Genomic DNA, 14,191 nt, shown 5'->3' on the forward strand with positions numbered 1-14,191 from the left:
AAAATAATGGCCGGCAAGTAATTGTGTTGCTACATATAAACAATTAAACTACCTTAGTTGAAATTATTCAGCAAATGATAACTATGCCTGAACAAAGTGCAAAAACTATCGTATATCCGCATTCCAGGGTCCAGGACTTGTCCAAAAGCAGCAATGAAAGTTACCGTTACCTAACTGCGCATTAATGTAAAAAGTGTGGGAAGTATTATCATTGACATGGACCTGGTACTTTCTGTTCTTTCCCTCATGAGAGATAAGGCTAGAATACAATTTTCTTTTATGTGTTATTTCTCACAAAATTTTTTCCTCGTGCTTTCTATTATAACCAATGGTATCATTCATATCTCTGCATATTATCTTTTAATATACTTTCTTTTCACATATTGGTAATTATTAAATCTTAGATGATCCATTTTTTCCCAAGGTATCTCGACCTAAGCAACGTTTTTATCATGTCTTGGTACCAATAGAGTCTATGGAGGATTGGATAAACTGAGTATCCAAACGTATTCTATGAGTAAAAGACATGTAGATATCCAAAGCAACAAATTGTCTTAAAAATGAGCCGAAATAACTCTACATGTGGTTCTGCATTATATAAAGATAAATTTGAAGCGTTTCCATATAAAGCAAAATATATGCAGCCAATATCTGCAAGAAATGCACGGGGGTGATTTTGCCTCTGAAAATATCACAGGTGATTTACTTCTATATTTTCCTCCTCTCCGTAACAACGATTGAGTGGTTCACATGCTAATTTTTTCTCTCGTCTCTGAAAACTTAATCTAATGCGTTTGTAATCATGTGCCACACCGGATATATTCACTATGTAGAAGAAAAGTGGTGTAGGAACCATAATGGAAGAGTTTAACGAATTCCAGATGTTCTGTATTGTAATAATGTGTCTCTCTTATATCGAAAATGGACATATTTCAGCATGTCGTCAATGTATAAGGCCGAGTGCCGCGGTGGATTGTGGGTATTCTTATACCCGTTCTGTATTTTTTGTCTTTTTTGCAGATTTATATTGTTCAAACACATTTTCTCACTTATTTCTTCTAATTAGTTATCATATTTTATTTTCTGTTGCTCTATACAAATGTATGTGTTGATTTTTTTCAATTTATTCCATTTAACCTCAATTTACAAAATACTCCATATTAAATGTTGAAATGGAGTTAAAACACTGAACTACGAAAGGTAAAAGTTGTTTACTTGTGGACTTTAGAATACGATTTAAAACCACCAAAAATCTCAATCAGTTATTTCCCAGACGATGAATATATAAGTATTCGTAAGCTCGGAAAATATATTAAAGTTAGTCCACTTTCGTGTTTCATTGCCACGCTCCCAATAAGATAAGAAACCATTCATAATATAGCTGGCAAAGACAGCGTCTACATAGGACAGACCTTTCAGTTATTTTAATATTTTATACATATTTTTGAATGTTTTTATGTGTTTTATACATATTTTGGACCACAACAATTAAGTCAAACTCATGATTCTCATTCTATATAGTAGTTTCTCTGATTATGGAAAAACACTTTCGTGGTGACTTGTGTAAATGTTCAAAATAACTCATATAATAACAAATAATATAGGTATAATATTTCTGGTACCTAATGAAAACTTTTTAACTATAATATATACCAAAAAGTCTATTAACATTAATACCACCCATTGAGGCCCACTCTCTAGATGTCATTAATGTATGAAACCCTTCTACTATCATTTTTATCCATTTCAATCACTTGAAATGATTTACTCAAAATTTTACCCACATAAACTAGCAAGAGAATAAACAATGATATTATGGAAATTCAAATCACTCGCTACTCAACCCTGTATATTCTTCAAAACAATTAATTTTCTCACCAAACTGAGCAAACCATATTGCACGCCGTAATAACTTCATAAGTAATGAAGTATTACCGAAAATAAATGCATTTACCTAAACCAACTGTCATAAATTTGGAAAAGATACGAAAAATTAATTTTGAGCCACATCTTGGTTGAAACTGGAATCGCTTTTACGTTACAACTTCATAAAATGTCGTAATTTTGCATTATGAAAAAGCGTAATTGCATGACAAGTTAAAAATTACGATGCCACTAATCTTACTTTTATTACGAGAATAACCAGGTTCATTTAATTTGTGTCATTTATCAGAACTTTCTACTCTGTTCAGGGTTTTACAACTAACTTCGTATTTCTATACATTTCGGCCAGATCATATTAAGTCTATTCAATTCCAGTAGTTAATAAATTTCTCATATCACTATATTTTATACAGGGTACGGCATTAGTGCGAGTAAGTCCAATTAGTTCTCATATGATATTCGAAAAAAATTTATTAAGATGAAATAGAGACGCGCAAGAATATTTTCAAAATATTCTGGCTATTCTGGTCGTATTCGTGTTTAAAGGTGTATACCCATTATTGAATTTGAAATATAATGATTCAAATTACGAGGGTTGTCCGACATAACAAAGGAACAAGACATTTTCTCCATAATCCTTTTGATTTTTCAACCCATTCCTCTATTTTAATACGGTTGGTCGTCAATCAATTCCTAATGCAAATCGTCATTTGGCAATCACCGAAGTGTGTGAAAGTACGTTGTCCGGTCGCCTCTCTAGCTGTTGAAACTGCTTTTCCCTTTTCAGAGCAGGTGTACCCTTGCAAACTAATTTGGTGACTATTTTGTCGTGTCAAGAGTATAGTGGCGATCCAGATTTCATCTACAGTTATGAATCGATGTTAAAAATCATCATAACTTTGCTTAAACTGCGTCAATGTAGTCTGGAGTTTGAGGTACTTTTTTAATGATATCGGTGGTTGTCGGAGTTTTTGGCTGTCCTAGGAACGCTCGTCTACAGACAAGATGATACGTTCACGTTTGAACTTTTAGTTTTAGTTCTAGTGAGAATCTTTGCACGCATGAGCAAATATATTTTCTGAATCATATTGATACTGCTGATATCATCAGGTGGAGGTTATAAGCATTCGTGTAACCTATTGAAGAGTAAAGATCATTTATTACATATAAAAAATAGGAATCAACCGTATGTTTGAAATCAACAAATAAACGTGAAAGGCATTTGACTATGATTTGCTTCTTCCAGGGATAATATTATTCAGAATAAAATGAAGAATCCGATATATTTATCTGCACTCAATTGAAAATACTTTTCTGTAAGATTGTATACTTTATAGAATCAGATTAAATTTAATGTTACGTGGATTTTTGGAAAAGGTCAGCTCAATAGTCAGTTATTGAAAAGCAGCAGTAATATTCATTCGTTTATATAGTATAAATACATCATATCATCTTCAACCGCATTCAATTACGGAGCAGACCTCACTACATAATCTTTTCAATCGGGCTCACTTCTGCCCGGTTGTGTGTTTTCTACAACAGGTTGTACTCAGGGTGTGGTAACTCGCTGATGCGGGAGGGAAAAATCAACTGTAGCGCACTCATTTGGTTCATTAGCACAACTAATACGTTTATAGATTTAACAGTAACACTAGGGGCTATGATGCCCAGCCAATCACAGAATAGCATTGACATAATATAGTGGATGCGTAGTTAATCTGGGATGAATTTCTAGCAACAACTTGCTAATCTCATTGTAGCACGTGTTCAGTCGTATAGAAGTGCTTTCGTTTGATTCACATACAAAGTTACTTTGATACCTGAAATGGATGTGGAAAAGTGTTTGGTGTCAAATTCCAGTTCATCTTGATACCTACCTCGCTACTAGCAGCGTTCTTTTATGTTTCTGATAGATTGTTGTTTTGTTCCATCTTACGGAAAATTCTTTATCTCCCTATCAAACTCCACTGTATTTAGAGAATTCTGATAGGCTACACTATATAAATCTCTCAGGTTCTTACTACATATCTTGGTCAAAGTTCCCATGTACTGACTGTCGACGCCTTGTTGGTTAAGGGCTTCTATCATGGTTCTATTTCTTCATTCTACGAGCATCTTAAAGTGAGTTTACCAATTTCTAATCTCTAACTACATTCTGTCCTTTCACGGCTCAATAGTAAATACTTGAACACTAAACCGGCTTCCTTTCGGTTTATTTTTCAGGTGATATTGCTACCATACCATCAATCAATCAAAACAAGACTTCCTGCGGCATTGGTTCATCGACTAATCTTTAAAATCTTCCAGATGTGATGATTAACGTTTTGTGTCCTCTCATCAACGAACTCTTTGAAAAATGGCTTCCCTAGTCATCTAAAAACAGCCGTAATTGTTACCCCGCACAAGGGTTGCAAAAAAAAAACACTATTAACTATCGTCCTTTTTTATTATTACCAATCTTATCAAAGATAATTGGAAGAATGAAAAACTGTCTATTACCATTTCTTTCTAAACATAAAATCTGGAAAGCTTAACAATTTGATTTCCTACTTAAGAAATGCACTAATGACGCCATGTTTTCTGTCCTTTCAAAATATATGCCTCTCTTAATAATAAATTTTATACTGCTTTGGTTTTTTGTTATTTCGATTGTATTGACCATGAAATTCTGATTGACAAACTGAAGTATTATGGCATCCAAAGTGTTCCTTTACAATTATTTATATCTTACCTTGAATGTAGAAAACAACTGGTATGAGCTTGTGGTAGTTACGAGTTATTATGAGTAATTCAATCAAGTTTCTTGGACTACATATTGACGGTGTTTTTCAATGGTCTGTACATGTATGGACTGAAAAAATTCTCTGCTTGTTTTCAATCTGAGTCCAAGCAGCTTGATTCTCGTACTACTTCAACAACTTACTACTCGTTGTTCGAATCGCATCTTCGGTATGATTTGTCTTTCTGGGGGTCTTGTAATTTTCACATCTTTGAATCTATCTTCAAATTACAAAAAAGAGCTATTCGTTACATTTATCACTTGGAACATCATAACAAACGAGGTGATAAATGACTTTAGAGCAACAATGAACGCACTGAAATAACCTCCACAGTAAGATATGGTTCCATACAACACCTGGACCAATTATTACAAAAAATTCATCAAATGCTCGAAAATGAAAACATAAAAATTGCAACCAAAAATATTTCAACAATTAACACAATTTATTCAAAAATAAAACAAAAAGAATAGCCTTTACAACAAAAAGTGCATTTACAGTATTCCTTGTATGAACTGTGACAAGAAATACACTGGGCAAACCTCTCGAATTTTACAACAACGCATCACACAACACCAAAGTGATTGCAGAAACTTAGTTGCGCCGTATAAGAACATGTAATCAATAAGGGCCATAACGTATATTTGAAATAAATACAATAAAAAAAATGTTTCTTCTTGCTCTGTTAACCAGATCTTTAGATATCTTTCCGAGTCTTTTCCCTCTAATTTTTTTCCGTAGAGTGGTCAGTAATGTCGAATAGTAATCTCCAGTTATTGTACTACCCTTATCCAGAAAATCAATCATGATTACTCCATGGCAATCCCAAAAAACTGAAGCAAGAACTTTTCCAGCAGATTTTTAGACACAAAACTTCTTAGGTCTTGGAAAACCAGAGTTTCGCCATTCCATCGATTGTTGCTTTGTTTCTGGATCGTAGAAATGTTTCATCCATATTAACAATTCGGCTTAAGAAGTTTACCTTTGCACGCTCTTGGTCAACATTCAAACATTTGGGGATCCATTTTGCAGCAATTTTTCTCATGTTAAAATTGACGTGAACTATATGATGAACGCGTTCGTATGAAATATTCAGTGCTTCAGATATTCGTTTTAGCCCAATTCGACGGTCTGATAAAATCATGTCATGAACTGAATCGATATTTTCGGGGACTGGCACAGAATCTGGTCTTCCCGATCGGTCATCATCTTCATTGGAAAATTTACCTCTTGCACCTTAACCCTTTTGGTACTTGATGATGGCTCGATATTCCAATTTTTCGATCTTCACAATTTCGGTGGACATCTTTTCTCTTTTAATTTATTGCGTTACTCTGGTTTACTTTTTTGACGTCAAACTTTACGCTGACACATCTAATAAGTTATGTTATGGTAGCGCAATATTTTGTTTATGCATGGAACTGATCTAGGCTAATTAGATATCAATACATCCTCGTATATAGTATTATTTATGAAAATATCATTCATTTTTCATACCGACAGAATACAAACTCTGAAACGCCTTCATTTGGAACTAATTTCTATATAGACCTCTACCACGTCATTGATAGCTTCCACTGGAGGTTCCTCTTGCTCTTTCAATGGTAATACTTTAACCTATAAAGTCTCACAAATTAATGCGTAGCACGTGTCAGCGACGACCGTTTTATCATTAAATTCCACAAAAGCTGAAATACTTTTTATTAACATTTCCTTTTTCGTTTCATACATTGGAACAAACTATCCAAAGTTCTATTCACGTATTTTATATGTAAGGCCTCAAACAAACATACGAGTTTTAGTCCAGAATATCTATGAATATTTCAACAGCAATTAAAAATAAGTTCTCAATGTCAACCGTTGAAAATTAATGCAAAATGTATATGAAAAAGTGTGTTCACCAGTGTAATTCACTCATAAATACTTCGCGTTATTTTTCCAAGAGTTTCATCAAAATCGCAGTGACTCCAACGCTTTCAAATATTAATTAGGAGCAAACAAAATTTTTTCATATCGCTTGATTACATTTAATGCTTAGAAGATTTCGTAGAAGGAAGAAAAAAATACAAATGAAAAATAAACAATCAAGACGAAGACCCCCGCTCAAAGATTCAAAAGATGGCATTATTTAGGAGACATCCATTTGGCTGAAACAATTTCTTTCCGACGAGTTCGTGAGACGGCTTTTAAATTTTGATTTAATCTCAGTCCCCTTTTCTCCGGCTTGAACTGTTATTGCATTATTAAGGCTAAGTAGTCGAGAAATGTAATTTCCTTTGCAATTATTTTTTGTCACTTGCGTAGACAAAATTTAAATTGGATATAGAGATTAAATTGGAAACTTCGATCCTAACATGATTAAGAAAATTTAAATGTTTTGCTGCATCCACTGGTATGAATATTGAAACGATTAAGCGAATTAAGATTGAGGGTGACAATGTTAATAGTGGTGAGATACCGATGTTTTTAACGCCCAATAAAAATAGCAACTCGAGAAAATTGCCAGTTGTGCTCAATGAACATGATCGTGAACTTTTATGCTAAACAATCGTAAATTTTCATGTTACAGAAAAGTGAGTACCAAGTTCAATCCATGAAAAAGATTGCTCGAAGAAATGGGCTATCAGAGAAGTGGATGAAAATGAAAGAAAGATATCATAAGATAGGGTTTTGTTGGTAAATAATGAAGAATAATCGCTCAATCTTAATGAAACAGTAATTTCTAGTTTCATAACCGGGCTGCTTTATAACTGAGCTGCTCCATAAGTGTGCTACTGAGCTATTCACCGGGACTTACATTATAGACTTGATTGTCTCTAGGTCGAGACTGGTGATGCAAACACATCTGGCTATTTAGGAGATTCCAGTAGTTCTGATTTGACACTGCTTAATGGGTTTGTCAATTGTCGTAAGTAACGGCTTAAGGGATTCAGTTACAGGTTGATAAGTTTTCTCTAGTTGTGTTTGTGACTGGGCTATATCGCTTTTAAGACTCTTGCCTCCCTAGATTTAACTAACTGTCCAGTTAATTAATTATTGATTGTGACTGAGGGATTTGGAATATCTCTTCTTTAAAAGATTCATCAAATCCTTTTTGATATCTACCAAAAGATAGGTGGCAGTCTTTATATATCGTAAGAAACCCATATTGTTTCTGTCAAAAATAAGAGCACATATTTTTGAAATTTTGAAAAGACATGACAACATTTACTTGGTCATCAAATATGTGCTTGTTTTAATATGACTAAGAAGATTGCATTGTCCCTAATTAATTGTTTAGGGATTGCTGAATATGTTTGACATAGATAAAAGTAATTTGTAGATCTATGGCGACCAAAACAAAAGTAGTTTGAATAATTTTTTGATCGCACATAGCACATCAAAAATGATTACTGAATTGTTCTTAATATCTTCAGGATGAATTACGTTTTGTGAAACATTAAATTCTCATAACCAATTTCTTTCATGGATTTCGTAAGTAAGTATACTTACTTACTTTTAGAATACACGATAATATTTTCAAATCTCAATCCGTTGGGTTGATCAATTAACGACAGCATCGCATTTTTTTACCACATCCGCTAGGTCCAATGATTAACCCTCGTTTCGAATCACCACCAAATAATTCACCGTGTTCGCTAACTTTATATTCACAAGAAAGGTTGTGGTTAACCTGCATTGTTACCACCTAGCGAAGATACTGGGAGGTACATATATATATATATATATATATATATATATATATATATATATATATATATATATATATAGTCCTGCAAAAACAAAACACCTGCAACCTGCAACGTCTCTAAATCTTTCAAAAAAAAAATGTTTATTCTTGCTCTGTAAACCAGACCTTTGGATACCTTTCCGCGTCTTTTCTCTTTATTTTTTTCCCGTCGAGTGGTCAGTAATGTCGAATAGTAATCTCCATTTATTGTTCTATCTTTATCCAGAAAATAAATCATGATTACTCCATGGCAATCCCAAAAAACTGAAGCAAGAACTTTTTTTCGGACACGAAACTTCTTAGATCTTGAAGAACCAGAGTGTCGCCATTCCATCGATTGTTGCTTTGTTTCTGGATTGTAGAAATGTATCCAAGTGTCACCAATAGTAACAATTCGGTTTAAGAAGTCTACATCGTTTTCAAATCGAGCACAGATCGAACGCGATGCTTCTACCCTTGCACGCTTTTGGTCAGTATTCAAACATTTGGGGATCCATTTTGCAGCAATTTTTCTCTTGTCCAAATTAACGTGAACTATATGATGAACGCGATCAGTTTTAGAGCCTTCAATACTGTTTAAAATAGTTTCGGATATGCTTGCAAAGACTGTATTGAATTTATTCGAATTCTGTTTTGATGTTTAGTGTTTCTTTCCCGATTTACAATGTTCCAAATAGATTTACTCTTGTTTTCTGATTCACTGATATTTTGTTCATATGCAATCATTTTTGTAATGGTAGTCTTTTCGCAATTGACAGTACTTATACCAATGCAATAGTGATTTTTTAGACCTAAACTTTTGTCTCAAAAGATAGACTTCCTTGCAGATTGCCTCAAGTTCACCACTCAAGTAAACCACTTCAATCCTGTATTTTTATGAGAAATCATTTTTAAGAGAAAGCCTGTACCAGCGCTTTGTGACAGAATATTAGTAATGAGATTGGCATCCTAATTTGAATATACACTTTCAGATTCATGTCACTGAACTTCTGGAATTTGGTTTATAAAACTCATTAAACTATTATTATTCACAATTTTTATCATAACTTTCCTGTTTAGTTTATTACAACGACAAATTTGAAACACAACAAGATCCGACACTATTGGCTCGTATACTCCTGTATCATCATCTAAGTTTGTTAGGTATAGAATTATCAAGACAGGAACCAGTATTGGAAGTTATTCTAGTCGGCGTGTCGCGAACCACGTGTCTGTGATCATACGCACGCAAATTTTTTTTCAAAATCTTTTGAGTACTCGCAATATGTATAGAATCTGGATTTTTTTTATAGAAGACAAAGTTAATACAAATTTAAACTTATTATTTATGTGTTTTTTTCATTTTTTATAACTGTTCTCTTCTCTCGAAAGGTTAATGAAAATAAAACCATGAGTCGGCAAATTTCATTTTATTTCAAATTAGCACTTATAACTTGACCAGTATAAATCTCCGGTAATGCCCATTTAACATACTTATACTTGATTTATGTACCACTGCCATCTACTACTTCTATATATCAGAATTTTCGAAATAAAATTTAACATCTTAGTGCACAATATCACATGTGATATATTTGGTTCACGAATAAACTACGCGGTTTGTGCACCAGTGATTCACATAGTACAATAGGGCTGGTAGCACTGGTAGCGAACGTGTTAATAGGAACAGTTATGGTTTATATTTTTATTACTTTCACTCAGGCAAAATTACTTCGCACGCTATACGAATGGACAGTAATCAAGTATTTCACTATATTATTAGAAATACTGAGAAATATACTAGTATGCAAAATTTATCATATAATAAAATTACAAAAAATCATGTTTCAGGTTAAATCCAATTTGCATTCGAAATTGAAGCTGAACAGCTATTTACATATCACTAATTCGTAATTTTACTAAAATAATGAGTGGAACTTGAATATAAACACATTTTATTGTATAAAAATTTTTCAAAGGCAACATCTAAAATGGTTTTAAGATTGACGTCAAAAAATAATTAAAAAACAAATATTTTACATTTCATCCTGGTCCCTTTAAACTTATAAAATAATAATGTTTAGAGTCCTTGAAGACTTTTCAGATGAAGGAATAAAATAATACTATTCTACTGTAACACTCTTTGCCAAATTACGTGGACAATCGACGTTGCATCCTTTAAGAACAGCTATATGGAAGGAAAGTAGTTGCATTGGAATGACAGTAAGAATTCCTTGAAGACAATCAACAGTTCTTGGAATTTCCAAATATTTTTGACTATAAGATATTGTTTCTTTATCATTTTCTTCGCATATTAATATTGGTTTCCCTTCTCTTGCAGTAACCTATAATGAAACAATCGAAAATTAAAATTTTAATATTGAATTTATATTCATAACAAATAACATAAAATACTAGCAATGATATCTCTCATATGTAGTTCAGTAGACGCACTTGTATAATAGAAGGCTTTTGAGTAATATGTAAAAGTTTAAATTTCAAGATTTGAGAAAAAGTCAAAAATAATTCATGATTGAAAACTTTCATTTAGCTCTGTCTGATAGTGGTACTACGAACCTGTGGAAATTTTCATATAGATCGATCGTCGGTGTTGAAGATTTTCTATAACCTGGTGAACTCATTCATCAGCCAAACGGCCGAAGTCAGGGAACAATACAGCCGCAGCTGTACCCGCACTTACTTACTACAACAATTATTCTATGCACTCTTTGAAAAGCTGTCTTGTTCGACAATTTCGTTTTTGCCTCTAGGTTTTCATATGCCTCACGTGATGATTGTCAAACACTCACACAACGAAGGAATACCATAACAAAAGAAACCCTTTCTACAAAACCACCAAAATTCCAACTCTGTAGAGTAAAAGCTTTCCTACATCAGGGCCATTCTAGAAATGATTCAACTCCCTCCTACTGCCCAAATAAAACAACCCAATGAAACTCTCTCTCATGTAGATCTATCAACTAATTCGTATTCGTTTTGTTCAAAGTTTATGAGTAACATTTTTGTACAGTAAAAAAACTTGAGTATAGGGCAGTAATAAATGTCTTTGTTTTGTAGCTTCAGAACAAGTTCACAACAATTTATATATATGATATGATTATGCAATATCGTCAATTGAACAAAATAAATTCAGTAGGAGTCTCATGCATATCATAAGACAATGTGAGCAAAATTTTGGTTGAAATCTTAGATTACTGGAAAATCAGAGCTGCATTCATAAACACGTTACCAAAAATGCACCAACACAAAAAACGTTTAGAGCATTAGAAAAAGGATTTTATGACTGTAGATGACTTTTGTTGGCCACAATGATGCTGAATCAAATCAAGGTACGGAGGAGTAGCAGGACCCCTTACTCAAAAGACAGTTAGTGTTCAGACATAGGGGAAAGATGTGTTGTCCACAGTTTTTTAGGATGTAAAAGGAATTTTACTTATGGATTACCTCCAAACTGATAACAATAATCGTAGAGTATAGTTATAATTTTTTGGATCAACGGGATGTGAAAATTCTTCAACACATAGCACATAAAACCATTTCGAAAATCATTTGATCAAAGTACAAACATTATAACGTACACATTCACAATAAACGGAATTATATGTTGTACAAAAAGTCATACAATTCTAATCATCATAAGTATAATTTTTTTCCGAATTGAGAGTTGCAAAGCCGTTAAAATGACTTCCTAATTCAATGTTTCAATTTAATAATTTACTAAAAAAACATCCAACAAAATATATTAACTACGGGTCGCCGTATAGATTTGAGATCAATTGTGAAAATGATCTCTTTTCATTTATTTGCACTATAACCTTGCTCATATTTTTGTTGATAAAACTAATAATTAATGAAATTATGATGAAAACTAGGTGTAAGTTAATATTGTTATGAAATAATTTTTCTGGAAGATCTAGAAATCGATCCTGCCTACTGGAACATTTTAGTTCAAATGTGGGTGAGCGCGCTGATTTTCTGATTCTGGAGAGATAAGTAGCGTAAAAGTATTCAAATCGACGCGAGGAACGAGAGCTTGGCCCCCCGAGTGGTGGATAAAAATTAGTATATAGTATTTTAAAAATTTTTTCAATTTTAAACCTACTAGAACAATCTCTCGAAGATATACAGGCTTGGATATATACAGCCGGGGCTATGAGATCATGTCCAACAGATACACTAAAAGTGATTCTAAATCTCCCACCTTTCCATATAGTATTGAAAACAGGAACAGACAGGAAAAAAATGACCAAATCTGTACAGGGAAACTAATACAAGATAATGAAGAAAATACCTTAATCTAAATAATAGAAATATTAGTAGAAAAGGTAAGGAATAGAAAATTGGCACATCTAAGTGTAGGAAATATGAACAGGCTATAAGGGATGTCCATAGGTACGCATTTAACTAAAAATGTACAGAATCTGACCAAGTAAGAAAACCATTTAAATCTATGCTCATTAGATCAGAAATAAATTCTCATTCTTGCATATTTTTACTGGATCACAAAAGTGAAATGTCAGACTTCATAATAGAATACATAAACATGGTTGAAACTATTTGAATTTGATTCAAAAATTTAAAGTTTAGATCAGACATATGTTGAATATATGAGTAAACAATTGAAAGATTACATGAAAATACGAGGTACTATTTCAGCAACTTAATGGTAAAGCGAAGAGACAAGATAAATTTAAGATAAAAAAAAAACATGGGGCGAGGCTCGTCGAGTAGCAGCATATTTACACACCAGATCACCAATGGAATAATTAAATTATACTCCTAATTAAAAGTGGGAAGGTAAACCAACGAAATTGCGGAGCACGCACTTCTCGTATGTCTGCGCTTCGGCATGCTTCGTCACACATGGAAGACTGCAATAGGTTTTCAGAAATAACGCCTGGATATATGTTGAAGGCAGAGACTGCTTAGGCAGCCACGAACACGTTCACTGCTGAGATGTTAAGGAAGTTTCGCTCTGAAGAGAGCAAAGGATGAAAGAACAAAATCGAGAAAGAGATAGAAATTGACGGAAGAGCTCTATAGCTTGATACTTCCCCGCAAAGTAATTCCTAACGGCACTCCTGTAGAGTTCAACATACCAGGCACAACACCAAGCCCTAAAGATGTGTAACATATATAAAAAAACATATAATAAAAAAATATTTTACCTGTTGTAATGCATTCATGCATTTTGTGTACACAGGATCTCTCATTATAATCATCATAACGGGCATGGTTTCATCCACTAACGCTAAAGGTCCATGTTTAAGTTCACCGGCCATAATACCTTCACTATGCATGTATGTCAATTCTTTCACTTTCTGAAAATGACAGAATTAATCGATTAGAATTTGAAATAAAGATGATTATATGCATATATGATTACTTACCAATGCTCCTTCGAGGCATGTAGCAAAATTATATCCACGACCCATTATAAGTAAAGATTTTTTTTTATACAAATCTTCAGCAAGACTTTTAACCTTATTGTCCAATTTGAGTACATCACGGATCTGATTTTGCAAATTTTTCAAACCATCTATTATCTGGAAACGAATTGTTAAATTTATAATGTAATATGAAAAAAATTCATATGTTTGAATGGATTTTTCACATATCAACAATTCAACACAGAAATTGGGGGGATAAAAAGACCAGAGAAGACCAATAATTATTAAAATATTCTGACGATTCTTAGCTGCACCATCAATCCTTATGATGCTCGATTGCTCACTACCCAAAACATTATCTACATTTTCTTATGTTTTGTTCCAACATTACATACATTGATATATAA

General features: G+C 33.1%; 1 protein-coding gene across 4 annotated transcripts in view; it reads right to left on the reverse strand.

Moving 5' to 3' along the window:
* Nucleotides 1-9,788: 9,788 nt before the first annotated feature.
* Nucleotides 9,789-14,191, reverse strand: part of LOC130902153 (glutamine--fructose-6-phosphate aminotransferase [isomerizing] 2-like) — a 67,281-nt gene continuing 62,878 nt past the window's right edge. For all 4 annotated transcript variants that reach the window (XM_057814028.1, XM_057814026.1, XM_057814027.1 and 1 more), the window contains 3 exons: nt 13,785-13,940; nt 13,563-13,715; nt 9,789-10,718 (listed from right to left, as the gene is read on the reverse strand). In XM_057814028.1, the coding sequence (XP_057670011.1) occupies nt 10,497-10,718; nt 13,563-13,715; nt 13,785-13,940 (531 nt within the window). In that variant the 3' untranslated portion in view covers nt 9,789-10,496. The remainder of the gene's footprint in view (nt 10,719-13,562; nt 13,716-13,784; nt 13,941-14,191) is intronic.

This window comes from Diorhabda carinulata, chromosome X (genome assembly GCF_026250575.1).
Source record: "Diorhabda carinulata isolate Delta chromosome X, icDioCari1.1, whole genome shotgun sequence".
NCBI lineage: Eukaryota > Metazoa > Arthropoda > Insecta > Coleoptera > Chrysomelidae > Diorhabda > Diorhabda carinulata.